General features: G+C 45.3%; 2 protein-coding genes across 3 annotated transcripts in view; one reads left to right on the top strand and one right to left on the bottom strand.

Annotated features, from left to right (window-relative positions):
* LOC146182202 (WD repeat-containing protein 76-like) overlaps positions 1-18,210 on the bottom strand; it is a 31,505-nt gene extending 13,295 nt beyond the window's left edge. The window contains exons 1-8 of one of the 2 annotated variants that reach the window (XM_084577237.1): positions 18,042-18,210; positions 17,865-17,975; positions 15,123-15,203; positions 12,322-12,405; positions 11,871-11,929; positions 7,052-7,148; positions 3,334-3,497; positions 934-1,087 (exon numbers count right to left, since the gene is read on the bottom strand). In XM_084577237.1, coding sequence (XP_084433363.1) covers positions 934-1,087; positions 3,334-3,497; positions 7,052-7,148; positions 11,871-11,929; positions 12,322-12,405; positions 15,123-15,203; positions 17,865-17,975; positions 18,042-18,086 — 795 coding nt within the window. In that variant the 5' untranslated portion in view covers positions 18,087-18,210. Of the gene's footprint in view, positions 1-933; positions 1,088-3,333; positions 3,501-7,051; positions 7,149-11,870; positions 11,930-12,321; positions 12,406-15,122; positions 15,204-17,864; positions 17,976-18,041 lie in introns of both variants that reach the window. The other variant, XM_084577236.1, reaches the window with a different exon arrangement.
* Positions 18,211-18,398: 188 nt separating this feature from the next.
* On the top strand, positions 18,399-21,002 carry LOC146182201 (trafficking protein particle complex subunit 13). Its single transcript, XM_084577239.1, has 2 exons — positions 18,399-19,058; positions 19,933-21,002. Exons 1-2 carry the CDS (start codon positions 18,561-18,563, stop codon positions 20,683-20,685), a joined length of 1,251 nt encoding a protein of 416 aa, XP_084433365.1. The 5' UTR covers positions 18,399-18,560; the 3' UTR covers positions 20,686-21,002.
* Positions 21,003-21,606: the final 604 nt, after the last annotated feature.

Below are 21,606 nucleotides of genomic sequence, written 5' to 3'. Positions count from 1 at the left end.
GGCGCGAGCCTGGAAATGCCAGGAGCCTGCAGAATTCACCGTTCAGGCATCTATACTTGCGGACAGCTTTCTGTGGCTCTGCAGTGAAGGTTAGGCTGGAAAGGGAAGAAAGACAGGCATTTGTCACTGTGCTGTGGTGTACATGTTCAGAGTAGGAGTGCGGTGGTGAAAAGGGGATTTGGAGAGACAGTGCGGGATCAGTAGGGCTGAGGGAGCCCCGCCTTCTTCTCTTTCCTTCTCAGCCTTTGCTGTAGACCACAGAAAGTTGTCTGCAAGCATAGCGCAATCGCTTTCTGTGTCTGGACACTGCTGTCTAGAGCTACCAACAAAGCCTGCTTTGAGAAAGCAATTAACAATTATTTCTTCACGGCATTCCAGGTGCCAGCCAGTATTCAACAGCTCCAAGGAAGCCCAGCTTGAGCTTGATTCTCAAGCGAAAATTTTTTAGGATCATTTGCACCAGTAGTTGTCTGCAACCAACCTTAAACCCTTTCAGAATGTGTTGACTGAGAGTCTGAAGCTTTGCAGCAGTGTCTGGTGGCAGCAATTTGACAGTGATCCATTTTAATCAGCAAGCATACCGTAAACCTCAGCCAGATTTATCCAGTTCAGCACATGGAGCCACTCAGTGAAAAGACTGCGGGTCATTCAAGCATTAAGATTCTAGCTGATAATGAACGGCCGCAATTTGCATGGACCATCCATATTTCCAGCAAGCTTGCCTAATAGTATGCCATGCCCAGTAATGACCATCTTGACAGCCACGCAACATTGAATCAGTAAACTGAAACACACTGAAAGAGGGTTGGCGACACTTCTGATCGCTGCAAATCACTACCCTCCCTAACAACCCTCGTTCAATGTTTGCCCTCACTGCTTCTAGAGCAACACTAGGCCATCAAATGTGCATCTGTGAACGAGGGATCTCCTCACCAGCTTTAAAAAGCCGAAATTTCCCAGTTTGTCACCAACGAAGACAATGGTGGCAGTCAGAGAAGGGTGCACTGCAATCGCTGTGATGCGAGATGTCAGCACTTTCTGAACGGTAGTGTCATCAGCAACCAAGTCTGAGAGCCTGCTCAAAATCCTGAAAAGAGCAACAAAACATTCCACTCAATTTATACAGAGGTTCATGTAGTGCAGTCACCTTTATTAGTCGTGAGCAACAAGTTTCTGATTACCCAAACCTGTAAAAAAAATTTTCTTTTCCTCCTGGAGTCACCACCACACACTGCCAGCATAGCAGAGTGCACAGCTTTCCACACGGCGGTTCCCCCATACATCATTTTTCAAAAGCACCCACTGCAGTGGCTCAGTGGCTGAACTCCTAGCTGCAGTGGCCATACTTGAGATCGAATCAAAAAGCAGAAGAACCCCCGGCGGTCTAAATTAATCCAGAGGCCTTCACACTACAGCATCCCACACAGTTTCTTCAGGATATTTTAATGCCCCTATGCCATATCAAAATGGCAAGTTTCCGTGGATTTCAAAATCCCCTCTTTAATATAAGTGAGGAAGAGGGCATTAGAAAACTAATTAAGTAAGGAAAAGGGCATCTGAAATGAAATGAAGTAGTGAAGTCACAATAACGAAATCTCAAAAAAAAAAAAAAAAGGTAGTTTGGCACGCCGATTCCAAGTATGTAATTTCACTTTTACGTGAAAATTCTTTGTGCACTTATGCGATACGATGTGCAACATTTCGCCAAGGGTTCCTCAAAAAGTTTGATGCGTGCCATTAGTTTCTGAAAGTATGCGATAAGGGTATCGTCCTGCCTATTGTCGCATAGCAGCTTTTCTAAGCAGCACTAGATGCGCATATAGATTCCGTGTTCGCGCTCTGCCTTTTGTTGCCCCCCCCCCCCCCCCCCCTCATTAACAGTTGCTTACGCGCCTTCTAGGCACCATACAACAAGAGGTCAGAAGGCTCTCACCCTGATGCTGTGGACTGACGATGCCTTTCATTATTCTTACAAGGTATTCTTTTGCCTACACAACCTAGGCCATCGAAGACGTCATATGACGCTTTTAACAGGCACAGATGCCATGAAGTAAAAAGTTGAACCAGCAGCGAGGGGCACCACCGGCGGGACCCATCCCCCTTTCTGGTGGGTTCCAGCATGTATCCCCAAAATGCTGGGAAAGGTATAACAGAAGGGTTGTTCAGCATCAAGGGAGTTGGGAGTCAGAGTCGGTCTCGAGACCCGGTCGTTCCTTGAAAGCTCATCTCCAAGCATGTCGCGCACTCCTTTGAAATCCTGACTGTTTTGCCCTTTCGTATTGGTTCTATTCCTCAGTTTAAATTGTGTTTCGACTTTATCACTAATAAACCAAGTGAACTTAATGTTACTTATCAAGCCTACTATCTCTTTCTTCAAAGCAACGGAGCTACAATCTCACAGTATCGACAACACCGCTCGCTACAACTGAGTTACACTATCACAGAAGTTGAGTAACAGGATGTCGAAGCTGCCTCTTCAGAAACAAAAATAAGAACTTTTCTTCCTGTTTCTGAAGTCGCATCTTCAATACCCTGCACCAATTCAAGCCCTATTAAAAGCAGGTTGACAATTTTACCCTTTTTTTTTGCATTTCTTGACATTAAGAGGAATAAATGGCATGCATTTTAGCAAGTTGTCTGCAGCAAAGTGCCTTAAAAGTTCTTCAAAAAAGCTTCTGTAACATATTTCATGTGTGCTCAAATAATTGTTTTACATAAAATTGAATTGCACATTTAAAACGCACACAAAAATACATGTTCCCTGAATATTTCAAATTGTGACTGCAATAATAACTTTTTTTCAGGACTCAACACTCCTCTTAACCACAGCAAAGTGAACTTAAGCACTATCCCCTCCCTATTCTTCTAGCTAAAATTCCTTAAACTTATCAAAGACCAACCCTTTTGGACAACTGCTACAACTTGTTTACCTTCAACATAGTGAATGGCGCACAAGCTGAATGTCCACATGGCTGGAATATGTAGGGCCGTCATATAAAAGGCTATCTTGCCCCATTTTAGTTTGACGACATCTTGTTATAATAGGCATATTTATTTTACACTTATTTCTATTTTTCCTGCGGTGATATAAAGCCATGTGCCGCAAAAAATACCACAGAAATTGAACAATCGCTAACAAAGTAACACCCAAATGCAGAGACAGTGATGAGCTTGCAACAGAGAACCCAAACGCATGCCTGAGTCACACACCACTGCAGTGACAGGAACCTCTTTCCAACATTCTCTGACGCACCACAAATTTCTTTTGTGTCACGACAGGTGATCCGTGCCATTGGGCACAAAACAAACAAAACATGTAACAGGAGTGCAAACCTTTCAGCATTTCTTGTCAAAGGCTCTGGGTCAACCACACTCAACTCCTCCTGTATTATGCCTTCACAGAGGCAAGATTTGGAGTCTTCACCGTCCATACCATGAGTAAGAACCTTGTTAAACTCCAGGGGTCCTGTCAGTATCTCAGCTGGCTGCTCCTGCTGCTGCTGCGAAAGGAAAAAGACCAAGTTCAAATACAAATGACAGAAAATGGGGGTTCTTCATGAAGTAGAAATGTTTCCTTTGTCAAGGCCAAAAGAAATAAACACTTAAATAATGTTGCCAGTGGCTCGACTTTTTAATACTGGGCAAAAGAGTGCCAGAATCTAGACACCTACTACAGTCAAGCATTGTTAACTTGAAGTCACTGGGACTGCAAAAAATATTCAAATTAGCCGGGTCTTCACAGCACACAAAGAAAAAAAATAAAGAAGGACAGAGGCAAAATACCTTTTTGCGAGAATGCACTGCATATAAATGTCCCCAACACTTTGCTCCCCCACTTTGGTGAGATAGTGCGGACGCAACTAAAAGCATTAAATTATATGCACATTGCAATGCCGGCAGAAATCAAAAGGGAAATGGCACTCGACCCTGTGTTCCACACCACATGAAAGCAGCCCGAATGGATTGTGGCAAACCTGCACTGCCATGTAGTTTTGCATTCCCCTAATGTATGCATGCCCCGATATTATGATCATAAGGTGCTCTAACGCTACCCACCGCTCATTCAAGGGAGCGACTGCCAGCACTAAAAAGCCATGCAAACAGCGCAAAACTAAAATTTCCAAAAGCACTGCAGATCTGCCTACAAATTATCAACTTCCTTTTACGCATGGAGCCCCATACATCTTGCCTGGAGCAGGCACCTTCACATGACACCTATTACCCACTGCTCGTCCAAAGCTACCTACACCCCGCAAATAGGTCGGCCAAGTTTTGAATTATCATTTCCCTTGAAGAAAAGCTGAATTTACGCAACAGTACTTAAAATAACCAAGGTCTTGGTAACATATCCATCCTGTCATGGCGCATCATTATAAGAAACTGTGCAGGCCGGTATAGCGTGTAGTCGAACTGCCACAGGCATCGAGCAAGGATGGTCCTGTAGTGGGACACCCACTGCCGCTGCTATGGGTGGAAGGAGCTTTGAAGCCACCACCTCCACGATATGCTACCTTGACCATGGCCATGCTGGGGAGAAGAGTGACGAGTGCCCACACTGTTGCCCAGAGTCCAGCCGTGCCTTGACAAAATGCCGACAGCAAGTTACGACTGCAGAGGCACTTTCTTTGCATCCTCTACATGCCATATGTACTTTGAAGCTAGCCCATTGTGCTTCATGCAGGATAGGCTCGGAAACATTATTTTTACTTCTTTTATACTTGCCCACACTAACTTCAGTACTCTGAAGCTGTTTGCAGTGAAGCATGTCTTCCCTGCAGGCATGTTCTTCAGCGGTATGCCCGTGATACTGCAGTTTTGAGTGCTAAAGCACCAGCATCGTTTCATAGTGCCAATAGGTTGTTATTTCAATAGTTGCAAGAAAATCTACATTTAGAATTCCCGTACAGCAACAAAAATGTTTGAATTAACCGGTCTGGTGCAGACCACCACTTCAAATAATCCGATCAATTTTTATCCGAAATAATGGGACCACAGATATTGTTCAAATTATCCGGGATCTTGAATTAATTGGGTTTTACGTATCTGTATGAAGGTTTCTCACAAGTAAAATGTAAATCCGGGCGTAAAGACTAGTAGACAAAAACTACTTTGTTCAATAATACATCCCAAGCCACCATACTTATTCAGATCTGACATTGAGCTGACAGTTTTCCTCAGAACACAAAGTACGAGACTCTCAGGTCAGCTTAGATTGAAAACCCGATGACACAATGAAACAGGAAAAATGACATGCAGATGGTGCTGCCACAAGACTCCGCTGAAAGCAAGCACTGTGTAGCTGTCATTGTCCACAGTCGTATCACACAAGAGTGACCCCCTTTTTGACCATGTTTACTGTTTGCATCATGTCTAGAATGGAAAGTGCACTAGTTTTGGAGTTGTCCACTGACTAAGCACCAGCATAATGGCATAAAGCAGGCAGTGTCACTACAGTGCCGCCTTTAAATGGAAAGTTAAGCTTTCAGCAGCCTGTGATTGATATCCATATGATGCATCTCATACATCTGATAGAGCTGAAGATTGTGAACTTTTATAAAAAAAGGACAAGGGGCGACAAGGCTGCCAACCGTATAGACAATATTAAATGAGCTGGCAACTGTTCATGAAAAATAAATGTCATTTTGTTTTTGTAGCTACAGCAACTCTCAATGTTCAGCTAGGTTACACCTGAGCACCTATTTTTCTGTGTTTCTTGTAGTGTGAGCTACATTTTGCGAGGTTTAAGAGGATCTTTTTAAGGGGATCTCCGGGGCAACCAAGGCAAGAGGAAATGACGGCATGACAGCTGGATGCACAGAGCCCTGAAGCCAGTCCGTAGCAAGAGTGGGGGCGCGCCAGCATGCAAGGCACATGCAGATGCCTGGCTACCTGGTGCAGATGAAAGCGAATTCCTTGTGGACCAAAGCAGCGGTGTGGGTGGCAAGTTTATTGCTTCCACTCTTCCAAACACAGGGGCAATGTAGGAACACAATAAAGTAGCACTCGCTATCCTTATTGCCCTAGGTTGGCCTTATCCTTCAAGGTGCTACTTGTAAGATGGAGTAAAAAGCGCTGGAGAAACTGAAGAAAAAAAAAAAAGGTTACGACGCTTTGCCATATTTGCGGCCGTGACCTGAAACGCAACACGCAATATGCTTTGGGCACAGTCCCAGATGTGCAGCAGGCTTAGACGCATGGAGCAACTGCAGACGTTCAGCTTTCCAACAGCAAGCCACACAACTAAGCGACCCTAAAACCAGTCAGGAGAGCCTGCATTCAATGAGGTTTATGCCTGCCAATGCCCAACTCGAGAAGATCCAGGTCCGAATATCCCTGCGGAAGGCACATATTGTGAAGAGCAAGCACGAAAACTCTCCTATCCCGAGATTTCACGTGCACTAGCTCCACATGGGTCAACGTACACAATGTTAATGTGGAACTAGCCACCATGGCATCTCTTGTAGCCCAGGACCCATATCCTGAAAGCATCCTCCAAAATTAATAGTGCTGATATGAGGCACTCTTTCCACATGGACAGCCTCCCAATTTAAATGCGCCCCGCCGCAGTGGTGCACAGTGGCTAGGGCGCTTGACTACTGTGCCCAAGGATGTGAGATCGAATCCTGGCCGCAGCGCAGCTTTTCGATGGAGGCGAAAAGCAAGGCGCCCGTGTGCTGTGCTATGTCAGTACATCTTAAAGAAACCCCGGGCGGTAGAAATTTCCGCAGCCCTCCACTACAGCGTCCCTCATAGCCTTGAGTCGCTTTGGGATGTTAAACCCCATAAACCAAACCAGTCAGTATAATATGCAGGGTGCTATGGAAACAAGAAAATGAAAAACAAAGGTGAAATTTCAACTTCCAAGAAATTAAATTTCTGCATTTGAAGCATGCTTGAGTGCAGACACCATGCCACTTATATCAGCTTTTCTTCTCCATTTATGAAACTCCTAAACTAAACCTCTCAAAGTGCAGGCAAGTTACTGTTCTACAAAGAGAGTTCTGTGCAGCCCCAAAACACGAGAAAGCGAGAGATATTCGAGAGAGGTCACCTGGTACCAGCTGTTCTGAAGAGGCAAGGCTGGCTTGTTTTGCAGTCGCAGACTTTTCCGTGATGCTACAGGCTCAGCCACTGTCCGCTGTTTTCTCCTAGGGAAGAAAAAAAATGGGGGGGAAGGGGGGGGCACCATTCGTATGATTATCGCAACCCACCAAAGCTAACTTTAACATTAGCAACAATGGACAGTTTTAGCACCAGCACTTTCCGAACACAGCATCTTCACAATGCTGCAGTTACCAAGCAAAAAGCAGTCATTTTTAGCATCTAAATTTTATGTATAAAAACTTATATTGTTAGCATATGTTAACAATATCATAGATACTGTTAACGCATGGCCACTGAAGTCATTCAGCAGACAAACAAAACCTTTAGTGCTAAATTCAGTTTGAAGAAATGCAGCACAAAATATACTGACAAATTTTTTGTTGTACTTTTCCTTTGCCTGAATAAGCAGCTACTGATCCGGTCATATTTGTGGTATCGTCCTTTTGGTTTCGGTTTCAGAACCAAGGTTTGCGCAGTGGCGACCCCACCGTACTCTTTCTACCGTCCTGCATCCTTTCTCAAGAATTAAAGTCAGTCTGCGTTTGGCTGTCGTGGAGTACGGCTGTGTGTTTCTTCCTGCACGCTGCCGTTCAGCAGGCCACGTGGCGTCCATGGCAGCCACGCCGACAACAATATTGTCAGGAAACATCCGATGCCAATGCTCAGAGAAGAATCCCCCGACTGAGCAATGCACTAAGTTCATACCAAAATAAAACACGACAGCAGCCGTAGGTTAACACCAACGCCAGTGTTTGATAATTTGAAAGGGCTCACTCGACTGCAGGAGATCTAATACCGCTGTCACACGGGCAGTTTGGATCGTGATCGAATCGATCGAAATCAAGCTTGATGCAGATCCAGCGGTGCTACATGGCGAACTCGATCGCGATCACCCACGATCCTGCCCTACCGCCTCGACCGCAGTCGAGCTGTCATTGCCAATACCGTTCGCAGACATTAATCAAATATGCCAACTTAAAGTAGATTACTAAAAAGTATTACAAAACATACAACTTAAAAATAAATAGCCCATTCTTTAAATTTATGTGATTTGAACGGCAAAGCTGTGTTCAAACTGTCGACACCACGTGCGTGGTTTGCAGTGGTAAACAAACGTGCAGGCTTGACCCCGCTTGCCAGTTCGTGCTTTCTGCATGTGCTAGTCGCCTAGTGTCCTGCCTGCATGCACAATGAATGACACAAGTGCTACTGGTCCACAGAAGCTGTGGTCAGAAAAGAGAGAACAAAGTTTTAATCAAGTTTGTGTTTTTATATAACAAACAAATCACGATGCTCATCGTGCACACAGTGCCATCTATTGTGTAGCGATCTAACTTGCCAATCAGAATCGATTGGGTACTGTAGAATAGTCCATCTTGACTGCGCTTGAAACTGCAATCACGATCCGAAGTGATAACGTGACAGCAGTATAAAGAAAGTTAATAGCAAACTCGGCCTACACACTGCACACACTTTTCAAGCGGTTTCTCAGCAGAGAAGAAACACTCATGCACCCACTGTCACTAACAGTGTACAGCAGACCTACATCCCCTTAGATGGCACAGCATACCTTTTTTCATAAGGAAGACACCACATTCAGCATAATTCCACATGACGACTCACCCACCTTAGCACACCAGAGACAATCAAGCACCACAATACAACATGCCATTGCAACATATGGCAGTGAGAGCAACCTGCTTCGAGCAGGGAAAGAGAGGTCAACTCACAACACGTAGGTCTGCAGTATGGGAAGAAGCGAGAAGCTACATGCCCATCCCTCATAATTCCCTAATTCTTCAAACAATGGTCTAGAGCCATCCCTTCCTTTCAAATAAAGGCCAGATTCATTTAGTAGTCCGAAGCAAACAGATAATTATTACATTGGCATGGCCAGACTGTTTCTAATGAGAAAACCAATGACTCCATGATGTTACAGCATTCACCAGTATGGTAGACTACCGGTAAGATTAACTCAGTTACGATGGGCAGTGGCCATACATATTTCGACATGTCTATTAATATCTCTGCCATTTCTAAAGAATTGAGCTGAAATTTGAGGCTGTTTGAATTGTAAGCCTAGAAGCCTGTGAAATATGGAAAAAATTTTTTGAGAACTTTTAAAATATTATGAAACTTTTTATATTTTTCTTATCTGCTGGAATTTTTATAGAACCACCCCTGAAACTTTTTCTCGGTGAAAAAATGTCGAGCTTTCTTCTGAACCAAAACAATAATAGTGGCTGTAACCGTTGCTCTTTGAAAAGTATGTAACATAACAGACACTCAACTTTGAACTCGTTTCTGCAAAGAATAAGTGCCAAGAAAAAACAATTACGACATGGCATTTTCTTCGGTTCGGAATGTTCTGTTATCATTCAAAAACAACTCACAAGAAAAATGTTGCAGCAACTTGAACGAATGAAGAGAAAATGTTCCTTTTATCATCGCAAAAGGTTTTTTGAGAACTCGCGACTCAAAGTTACCTTCAGTCATGCGGTCCTAAAATGCCTCTGATACGTAATCTTTGCCATTCTTCACTTCGGATCACTTGGTAAACGATTTTATTTTAGTTTTCTTCACCTTCCTTCTTTTCTTCCTTTCAGTAGAGGCTTGTAGGCCTGCCTTTTTTATTCTAAATCGGTTGACACCTTGGAGCTTGTTTCATGCATTTGTTTCCGCAGAATTTAAGCTGCTTGCGTAGGTTAGGAGACAATCGAGACATTGCTGCTTGCAAAGTAGTTATCACACAGCACCTATGACACCGCAATAAGGTAATGAATTATGCGCGCTAAAGAAAATTACCAAAAGCCAACAAGACTCACCAGATGTAAAACGTTTTGCGCCAAAAGCATTTCATGATGTTAATGCAGCACCTTTGCAGTGTTACAGAAAACACCGAAGAAGTTCTAAATATTTTTTCTAAAAATTTATTGAAGTAGACGCTTCAATGCACTGTTAATAATAACAACGGAAACACCACTGCCTGTTGCATAAAACATGTAGTGAGTACGCAGGGCCACGGGGTAGGGGCATGTTCGGCGCAGTTTTTAAATGACTCTGGTGCGTATCTGAGGATTACTATTGGTGGAAACATGTTCTAGGTATGATGGCATTTTGGGAGTGTGGGCCACGCCTGGTGCACTAACCTTTCCCTCCGCTACCTTACATCCCGACCCAGAATATTTGTGTCAGCGCTCCTCAAAACAAAGTCGAACACCACTTCTGCTAAGGGCCTCATGTGACCAATCCTAACCTACCTTTGCAAAGGTTGGCTACAACTCAAGCAAACCAGCAATTTCCCCCGAAAGAAGGTCCTCATGCCAATGAAATCTACCTATTGTCATGATGTTGCGGTCAACCTTCTTGCTAATGCCGTGGGTTGGTGGGAGACCCATAACATCCCGACATTAAGCCGACGCCATTGGTAGGTTGTGAGAGGCATTTGCCACTTCATCCTTGAGTTGCACCCAATTATGGCAAATGGTTAAAACTGTCCAATGTACAAAGAAATCTCAATTTTTAATACATAATTCCTGTCAGTGCTCATGTGGCACCCCCACTAAAAATCTGATGATTTCACAATGTTCTATGGCAATGTCACTTTTCCTAAGAATAATTTGGCAGGTTCTTTTCTAGTAGTAGGTTCTTTTGCACTGCTGCATCCATACTTCCAATTCACATGCTTGCACAAGGCACACCTACTGAATTATTTAACGGTATCACGCGAGCGTCGACCGTTCACTTGATCAGCGCCCTATGACGGAACAAACCGGCAAGCTCGCCGAGAGTTGCTGCATGCTCACCAAGACCAGGCCTCGTTTGCCGTCGTCTGCTAAGCTGTTCGTGAAGCTGCACGCAGCCCTCGACCATTTTCTTCACTAGCCGCGCTACCTGGCACTGCAGCCGCTAACACAGCAAAGAGGGTAAGAGAGACTGCCGACAGTAGTAGTGTAAGCATTCCTCAAATTTCACAATCTGCGTTTAGCGCTTATCAAAATCGTGGGCCACAGCAAACAAAGGATTGATCGCAAAGTTTGCTCAAGGAACACTGAGTACGCTGGTTATAGCAGGGCGACATGTGGCTTCTCCTGATTATCGGGGGCGCATGCCAGCAGCATTACAATAAAAGGAAAGGTTTAGGAGGTGCACGCAGCTCTTGGAACAGCGAAGCAGGTGACGGCCACAGTGGCCTAGTATTAGTGCGCATGCTGCAGCTCTCGGCGAGTTTGCCTCACCGGTTCGTTCAGAATGCTGATCAAGCGAACGATCGACGCTCGCGTGATATTGTTAAAGAATTGGGTGGGTGTACAAAGCATGCAATTTGGCTGGAGCACATTTCCCTTTTGCACTATAAAGGCGAGCGGCCATATTTGCCATCACTGCTTTTAACTGTCAGGAGAATGGTTGCTGCTAAGATGAGAATGCTTTGAGGGACGTGTGATGCGGTTAGGAAAAATCAAGTACGGAATGACCAGCAGTGGCATGGTTAGGGCAGCAAACACAGAAACGTAGCTACAGGAGTTGAGGCCCCGTTTGGTTAGCTGCGCAAGGGAAGGATGAATACCCAAAGAAACGAGATAGGCATCAAAGGTGGGCACTGTGATGGCCAGTGGTAGACCTCTGGAAGGAGACTGCTCAGGGCAGGAAGAAATGGAGAACACTCATCGGAGACAGACCCTACAGAGCCAGTGAGGTAAGCTGAAGGAAGACACAAAATGCACAAGTTGAGAGGCGAAACACAGCAGTTACAAAATAGCTCTTACGCTGATGGCGGTGGCTTGGTGGATACCGGTACTGGAGGAGGCACTATGGATGCTTTCAACTTGAAAAGAAAAGAATTACGAGTGTTAACCGAGCATGCTGCAGAACAGCGGTCCATTTCCACTTTATGAGCTCTTCAATCTTTTTCAAAAAGGCTTAATGTACTTGAAATACCTTTCTCTCCATTGCAAAATTGTCTTGCTCTTTGTAGAGCCACTATGCCTTCAGCATGAGTGCGCTGCACACATCACATGATCAGCACAAAAATCGTCGCAACTAAAAAGTCACTTGATGACTAGTCATCTCGTGCATTCCCCAGCACTGACTCAGAACCACTTTGCATCTCAGCCAATATCTTTCGGTGAGAAAAACTGAGAGCAAACGATGTATTTTCAAAGTGAAACATTACTACGAACGGCTACTGGAGAACCAAGGTGCAAATCGCATACATACGTCATCAATGCCAAGGGATTCCAGGAAGGCCATCTTTTCATCAATGTTCTTTTGAATCAATGACCGGTAGGTCTCTTCCTTTTCCTGAAAATTAGAAAATGGTTTTAACAAAACCTTGGCACAAGGCACCAAATGTGCAAAATACACACGGCGAAGTGTACATAACAAGCGAGAATATAGAATCAACATGGCGAGACGTGCATGTCCAACTCTCGAGTGCAGCGTGATCTACGTTACCCTGCCATAGACTCCATGTCTAATAGATAAAATGCTGCCTCCATGTGCCAATGAACACTGTAAAAGAGCTGCCACTACCAGCTCTGTCCACATGTGACAGAGCACCTTCATATGCGTGTGAACTGAAGACCATTGTCAGCTGGCAAGCTCAACTCAGACAAACTGGCTGAGCAAACTTTGATCAGTTGCCTCCTGTTGCCTCCAAGCACAATAGTGTTTCATGCATCCCTTGACGATTACGAGAAAACCGGGGAGCACTGTGGCTCGGTAAACTGAGATACAGCTGTGGAGAGAAGAAGCAACAGTCATGTTCCTCCATCCCACCTGATGCCAACACCCGAAGGTTGCCTCTGACAAGCTATCACAACATAACCTCCATTGCTTGCAAGGAGTTGTCATTCCAAGAAAAGTTAATATTTAAATGTGCCAACATTTTCAGTTCTCCCTAAAAAATGGCATGTATGATGCACCAGATGTGCAAGTTGCAAAAACACAGCAATGAACACTGCTCTGCCTGAAAGTAAATAGCATACAAGGCACAATACAAATGCGCCCTTTGACAAATCATGCCACAGCAGTGTACACGACTGCTCCAATGCCACACAGGAAACACTCCTGAAATGCTATCTCGAGCGTTAAATCATGCACGCATCTGATCATCAAGCATTCCATGACAAACTGCTCCATTTTATGGATCATCAAATGTGTCAGAGCATTGTTGACATTTCCTTGTTTGTTACCATTTTCTGGTTATGCCTGCAACACCTGTATTGCTTCTACAACTACTCCATGAGGATGTATACCTTATCAATGTCTTGTTTTTTAACCCTTTCGTGGTCACAAACGTACCAGTACGTTTTCGCTCTTTTCCTTCACAGTGTCACTGACGTACCGGTACGTTCTCTATTCTGCGTTCAAAACTTCGTGCCTGAGTGCAAAGCTGGCGCACTTAGACAGGCTGCACCATCTGTAATATCTTTCTACAAGTTCGTATTATGAAGAGTATGGAGCGACCGCACCCACCCCCGCCACCTTCTTTGCTGCGGGGCGCAGTCGCTCAACGGGCGCTACTCTGTCGCGCTAAAGGCCCGTTCACACTTGCGACTAGCAGCGGTCGCGCGACCGTTTTGGTCGAAAAGCGACTGCCGCGGGCCGATCGGGCACTGCTCGAATTTTCAGTCGCACGACTACTAGCCGCAAACCATTTCACCAATCAGAGAGGTCCCGGAGTACTCGATCGAGCACCTTCTCAATGCAATTAAAGAATACCCCTACCTTTTCAACAAACGGCACCCGGAACTCAAAGGCAGGGAGATAGGATATGGCCTGGGAGGAGATTGGAAAGATATTTGGACTATCCGGTAAATACCATGAACTTTTGAGAAATGGGTTTTTCACACAGGTGCAACATTTTATATTGACACCACGGTGATTGACATCGTCTATTCGTCGTCGGCGTTCTCCTGGAAACACGAGAGCGCGGCTGCGTACCGGCTCGCCTGAAAAAGCTAAAGTGTCTGGCAGGCGGCAGCTACCGACGTTCACTGTCATCGCCCAGCAGCTCTCCTACTCCCAACTCGTTCGGAACAAGAACAGAACGAGAAGGCGACTGTCGCAAGTATGAACATTGGTAGTGGCGAGCTCCTCTCCTCTGGTCGCGCGACTACCAGTCGCGCGTCCTCATCTAGTCGCAAGTGTGAATAGACCTTAAGTGATCATGCGGCGCGCGCGTTTCCCGGTGCATGCGTACATTTCCGGGTTCAAGGGTTGTTCTGCCATCTGCCGCAGGTTTGAGGTTTTTATTTTGATTGTGTTGGCGTGTCTGCTACGACGCGTCACGTTCAGGGACTTGCACCGTTACCTCTCCAGTAGGTTGACACGACTCGATCGCCGCTTTCGCTCTCTCTTGCCGCGCCCTTGCTTGCGGCCAGCAGCAGCAAAGGAGGTTGTTTTAACCTCTTTCCATCTCCCTCTGTCACCTTGATTTCACAACGTGCCATCTCTCTCCGTTGTGCGGGCCATCGGATGTGCGCCCTCCGTGCGAGCGGTTACTTTCGGATGGCTGCCGGCACGAGACCTTCGACTGCGGACTGGAGCGATGGCTCTTTTCATTATAAATATGAGCCGAGCTCGGAACAAACTGTCAAGAAGTATCGAGAAGTTTTTTCGTATATTATACTCATTTATCTATTTATAATCAAGCTGATGATGACAATGATGATGATGTTAATTAACAATACCTACACACTGAAATGTGCATATTCTGATGACTATGTTATTTGTATAGCAATCATAATCAAAAATAAATCACTATGCTCGTTCCCTGATACACTCGTTCCCTGAAACCAAGCCGGCACTGAGGGTGCGTCACGGCGAGAAATGCCCGACAGCAAAAGGGGTTAATGTTTGCTATGTTAGTCGTACATTCCAGTTTTATTATAGGCATGTAGCCCACGTTACCTACTGCCCTGGGACTGCTAAATAAAAATAACTATTAAAAAAGCCTTTGCCCCAACCAAAGCCTCAGAACACGTCACTTTTGCAGTGGGAACAGAACAAAATACCTGTTTGACGATGCCTTGCGTTGCACTGCTGTTCTCGCTAGCAGAAGCCTTATGTTTCTTGACAGAACTTTCATCGCCATTCTGAAATAAGAAAACAAGGCAAATGCTTAGCTACATGAACAGATTAGAAACAGAAGAAATGATTTCCAACCTCCACAATTATAAGTAAGGGGCAGAACAGCATGTAACACAGCCTTCCTTCTTCAGAAGCACCAGCAGTAGTCTTGTTTGGTTTGGTTTATGAAGTTTAAACATCCCAAATTGCCTCAAGATATGAGAGACATCATTGTGAAAGGCTTTGGACAATTTCAACCAGCTGGGGTTCTTTAACATGCACTGACATTGCACAGTACATGGGTGCCTTGGTTTAAAAATGTGCTTTCCACAGCCAAGCTTGATACTGTGTGTTTCCTCAGCTCAGTAGTCAGAAGCCCTAACCACTCAGTCACTACAGCTGGGAGCAGCCATCTATCACTACAGCAAAACTTGTACTTTCTGTTCACTGCTTATCCTCGTGTTAGGTCCCGAAACTAGAGACGAAGAGATAGTAACAAAGAGCATAAGGAGACTACTCCAGTGGCAACACAAGCTCAAGTGTTAATACTGTGTTAGTCATTAACACGATAGTTAAAAAGGCCCCGTTAACCGAAAATTAGTGTCGGTGGCCATTCGCCGGTGTTGGTGGTGTGAATGAAAAATCATGAGCATGGCATTGGCACGCCGTAGCTGGCAGTTGACATGGCCAAGCAATAACTTGACACAGGCTTACCTGACATTACGCTTGCCAAGAGCTGCTAACTCGGGTCTCTTCTTTCATAAGGGAAGGTGACATCAAACTTAGCCTACCAGAAACGTCGCATTTATGTTACCCTTAGGCCACACAGTGTTGTGCTCAGGCAAGCCGCCTGGATTTCGCACGACCAAACTTCAAGCTTTTTAAGGCAGCGACGCATTGCCAGGAAGCATCGGCGGTCAACATGTTCTAACACACCTGAAATGCCAGGCACACGGGCGCTGGTCCCCTGGCCGCGAGTCACCTTCACGCTGCGGCAGATTTGAAGCGAGCGATCGGCGCGCTCGTTGAATGAATCTCTCGGGCCGCCGTCACATGCTGCCTCCGGATTGAACACTTTGGTGTCAATGACTTTTTCAGGCTATATAAGCGAGCACACAGCATCTGGAGATTGAGACCTACGAGCGTTCGTCAAGTGCCGTGTCGCTTGCAAGGAGGAGATGTGTCGTGGTCTCCCTGGGTGTCTCTGTGCGACTACAGTTGTCTAGCTAGTATCCCTCAAACTGCATGCCGATATGCTGTAAATATGCCCCGTGTATAATATATAAAAATGCTTTTGTTCATCTCTTCGACGTTGACTTGGTTTCATCGCTACAGCGAAGGGAGCAGAAAGCTCTCCATCACGAACAGGTAATGTGAGCTACGGGCCATACTCCTTGCGGCACAACAACAGGAATGTTCATAGTGTGGGGCTTTAATATGCGGGCCGGTGGCCTATGCTATTGCGTTATTCACCTCAAAATCAGGTGCATTAATATATAAAACAAACCTGATGTAAATTGATGCACAGATCAAGGGGAACAAATGAAACTAACACTGCCGTTATTAAGATAAAGTGCTTAGCACAGAATATTTTTTCCAGAAACCTCAGCATATTTAATATGTTGCACTGTTTACGTGAGGTTTTCACATATCTTTCCCTGTGTTTCCCACATTACTGTTAAAGAAGCAACCATTATCTCAATTTAAAAATGCCAGTTTCTACTGCTGGTAAATCAAAAAGTATCAATACAGCCGCATTTCAGCCCACAAGCCAAAGTGTCTCGTCAAAAGTGCAGATAAAAATAGCGCCGTGTCTGACTGCCAGTCACGACTGCACCGTTTGGTACTAACCAAATTTATAACCAAGTTACTACCTGTTGAGCATGGGAAGCAAGGACAAGAGTGTATATTTCATTGGAAAATAAGCTGTGACAAGCTCAGTTGGTGGCAAATGGTGACAGTGAAGCAAATGCCACTCAATTTACGAAGGAACTGCGCAAACAGCATTAAATCAAAGCATCAAGCAACCAATTACGCTCAATTTACTCATTATAATGTGAAGGGTATTGCTTTAAAAAACTTCATGCAACATCAAGTCAATGCACTGAAAACCCCTCCTTGTCCTCCTCCCCTCCCTGATAACTGAGACCACAGCAGCAGTAAGACGCGGAAAAACTTCACTTTTTACCAAATAAATAATTACACTGGACGGGCTTTTATGCGGTATAGCGTTTCATAAAGTAGCACTCCGTCCAACATGTACATGGCGTTCCAGGTGTCAACACAATTGCACTAAATATACACCGATAATAAACACTGGTAGGTAATACAATACTCATTAGGGCAGCAGGCTGTGCAAATTTGCGACGCCGCTATTGTGAACAAAGCGGTAGTAACTGTCGAGACCTGTGTTTCTCATTCTTGTCTAACGAGGCAGAGTCGTAATTAAACCACGTAAGCACGATGCCAGGAACGTTTGCAGGCGAGGTTTCGTTACCTTGGCCGACTGACACATAGAAGCAGAGGCAGACGCAAGCTCCTTGGAAGATTTTCGAAGGCCTTTAATGCAACTTCACAATAACTCTGCAGGTGTCTTCGATTTTAACGCATGCGCGTTATCTCCAGCAAGGGCTCTTGCAGTGACACTTGACAGGCTACGTGGAATGAAACCATGACGAGGTACTCACCAACTGTTTTGCCGTCCGTTTTGCAGCTGCAGACTTCTTAATACGAGCAGCATCCTCTTCAGCTTCTGCCCTTTCTCGGGCTTTCTTCAGGCGCTTGAGTGTCAGACGCGCCTGTCGAACGAACCAGAATGGAGGCCATAGAGCGAAAAATCGACAATGCTTTCCGAACGAACTCACCGAAATCCTCGTAGAATTGCTGTAAAAAGTCGACACGGCGTTCATACCGAAGCCTGATTTTCTTTACTAAACGAAAGCTGGAAACTGTAGGACGTCAATGTCAGTACAGAAAGTTTAGCAGCTAAGTTTCACACGTGCGACATTACAAGCTGAAGCTTGCCGCGCGTTTTTACCGCGTTCGTGCGCACAAGGTCAGAAAGCGGTGATCACGTGACTTGTTTCAAAAAGCGCGCACTTGCTCACATAGCAAAGCGCGGAATTTCATTTTTACTTGCAATAACTTTCAGCTCCCTTACAAAGAACAGAAGTGTTTAACCTGACTGTGTTACCATCAGTGCAACGTTCCCATCACTGCGAGTCGCGGTCGTCGCATCAACATGGCGGTGGGCGTGTGAGTTGGCTAGCGGCGTTATGCGGCGTGCTTTATGTTTATCGACTCAGCGACTCCAATTCAGTCATCGAAATATACGGTAATTCACCTCGACAGTCGCGTGTGCGTGCCCGCAGGCAAGCAGCGCGATGGATCACAGGGAGCAATTGCTCGCGTTGAAGGTTATGCGTCTGACGCGGCCTTCCCTGTTCACGACTGTGCCAGTCGTGTGCGATTCCCGGGACATTCCGGGCAGCATGTGGATGCAAGAATTGAAGCAGGACCTGGGAGCTCCGCTGGGCCTTGAGCTTTTCGGGATGGGCAGCTTTCTCATGCTTCCCCAGAGCTTCGGCAACATCTACCTCGGTGAAACCTTCTCCTGCTACATGAGCGTCCACAATGATAGTCAGACTACGGTGCGCGACGTGTCCGTCAGGGCCGAGCTTCAAACCGATTCGCAGAAAGTGTTCCTGACGGGTCGGACTGACGGACCCGCCGTAGTTGCTGAGCTGGCGCCCAACTGCAGTATCGACGAGGTCATCCACCATGAGGTGAAAGACATCAACACGCACATCCTTGTTTGCACCGTAAACTACTCGACGCAGGCTGGGGACAAGATGCACTTTCGCAAGTTCTTCAAGTTTCAGGTTCGGAAAAGTTGTCGATCTCTTGCGTGATTCGGAACAACTGAACTATAGTGGCAACGTCCTGTGCAACTTTTTTGTATGGCCAAAATTATAAGGGGACGAAAATGTTCAAGTAGTGTGCTACACTGTACAGGTGCTGTCTACCCCTTGGTACCCGCGTTATCTAAATACCGTAATGCCGGTCTGTTTTGTTTGAGCCCTACTTCGCAAGGTGTCGCCACAAATTCCATCTCTTCATGCTGTCTATCCGCATGATTACAATGAAACTGCAGTACCAGTGTCATATAGCATAATCTTGCTGCTTTCGGTTTTCGTACATTGCCGCAGACTGACCAGTTCTGAGCATCGAAAAATATTGCTTTAATGCACCGTGTAGCACAAACGGATTGGAAACCAAATAGCCACTTCCGCTAAAGTCATAAAAAAAGTTTGAAAATTTTATGGCACAACTAAATGCACTGGTTGCATTTATATCGGGGCACTGGTGGCAACTAAATGTACTGGTTGCATTTAAATGCAATATATGGTAGCCCTCATATGTTTGAGACCAGGGCCCGTATTTTGAGTTTGTGTCATTTTCAAAAGTGTCGTTAGCTCTCTGACCTCAGGTCATTCATTGGTGGAAATGCCAGAACTGGGAGCGGTAATGGCATCAGATTCCTGTCTTTCCGCTAATCACATTATCCGATGTCACGGAGAGAACAACTTTTCTGAAGATGACGCAAACTCAGAATATGGACCCAGAAGCTTGACAAAACCCATGCATTGTTCTAATCTGCTTACTTTCACCTGATCTGTGCATTGCGCCACTGAGTAATAAATGCTCGACTGTCCCGACAGTGTCGTCCTTAAAGAGTCATATTTTTGCTTGCAGGTTTACAAGCCACTTGATGTCAAAACCAAGTTTTACAACGCTGAGTCGGATGAAGTCTATTTGGAGGCGCAGCTACAGAACATCACTTCAACGCCCATCTGCCTTGAGAAAGTGGCTCTTGAGCCGTCATCGCACTTTAATGTGTGCCAGCTCAACACATGCGGAGACAGCCAGAGCGTGTTTGGGTCCGTTAATTTCTTAAACCCTCATGACACGCGGCAGTACCTGTTCAGCCTATCACCCCGGTTGCCACCCTCTGAACCAAGCAGTTTGGCCGTCCAGCCAGACAGACGCCGGAGTGGCATCACGAGCATCGGAAAGCTCGACATTATCTGGCGTTCCGCAATGGGCGAGAGGGGTCGTCTGCAGACATCGCAGCTCGAGCGGATAGCCCCCGGCTACGAGGATATCAAGCTTACAATCGAATCAGCGCCAAGCACTGTCAATTTAGAAGAGCCATTCGAGATTGCCTGTTCTGTGACAAACACATGTCAAAGGGTGATGGACCTTGTCCTTGCGCTGGAAAACGCGCCGTCGTCGGGTCTGCTGTGGCAGGGGACATCAGGACAGAGCCTGGGAAAGCTAGAGCCTCAGGCCACCGTAAACCTAAAGCTGGAAGCAGTGCCCTTCAGAACGGGCCTCCAAGGTGTCTCGGGCATCAAGTTGTCAGACACTTACCTGAAGCAGACTTACGACTACGACGACATTGCATGCGTGTTTGTGTGCGCGAATGGAACAACAGTTTCGTGCTGATTGCGACTTATTCCTATGCTAGTTTCGATTTAGTTGTTTTATATTCGGGGGAGATTCAAACAGCACGCTTATGGGATTATTGTGCATCTATCTATGAACAGTTGTTATAAGTGTAATACATATGTTGCTGTTATGCCGATTTGTATTCATTCTGAGTGCTTATAGTAGCAGTTATTTATGTATTAAAAATTAGTGCAATTACAAAGACATAGGTGATGCAGTCTGATGAAGTTTCACATACCTTTTATGGGCATACGTGTCCCATGTGTGCTGACCGATATTCATAATAAATAATGAGGCACCAAATTGTAGAGTTCTGGTTTTATTGGCTAGAGATATAAGCATGCTTGTAAGACTGGCCGACAAACTTGAACTAGACATATATCTCTCTTCTCTTACAGTAAATCTCTACACTGAAGGGAATGTATCACAAAAAATATACACAAGAATGAGGCATAAAGAAACACTTAGTGACTGCTTCTGTGGAGCAAGGATAACATTTTCCAAACCAAATCAAATGTGGCTTATTGCTCTTGTTTTTGCACAAGCACAGGCAGAACAAAGTGGTAAAAAAATAGCACATTTTAAGTGGAATGATTTTTGAGTGCATTTTTTTGCTGATAATAGTAGCACTGAACAGTATAACCTGTCACAAATGCACAGATAACTTAAGACCACTGCAAGCATGCAACAAATGCTGAATCGAGCTGTTACAGTGCTGTATAGAGTGCCTGTTCAAGCACTCGACTGTTGTGCATTACACATTCTTTGAAGTCATCAACACTTATCCAATTCAAATGTGAACCTAACATCTTTGCTATTTACTGAACCAATGGTTGGTTTACACAGTTCAGTATAGTTGAAACTGCAAGCTACACATTATGTAGCAGTGTAAGTAAAATGCACAGCTTTTATTTAGCC

Source organism: Amblyomma maculatum, chromosome 8 (assembly GCF_055883805.1).
Source record: "Amblyomma maculatum isolate TAMU_Amacu chromosome 8, ASM5588380v1, whole genome shotgun sequence".
Taxonomy (NCBI): domain Eukaryota; kingdom Metazoa; phylum Arthropoda; class Arachnida; order Ixodida; family Ixodidae; genus Amblyomma; species Amblyomma maculatum.
Note: the sequence above shows the minus strand (reverse complement) of the source record. Positions and strands in the feature narration are given on the sequence as shown.

Coding starts and splice junctions, on each gene's coding strand:
- LOC146182201 (XM_084577239.1), top strand. CDS start 18,561: ATGGATCACAGGGAGCAATTGCTCGCGTTGAAGGTTATGCGTCTGACG. Junction 19,059..19,932: donor GCAAGTTCTTCAAGTTTCAG/GTTCGGAAAAGT, acceptor TTTTGCTTGCAG/GTTTACAAGCCACTTGATGT.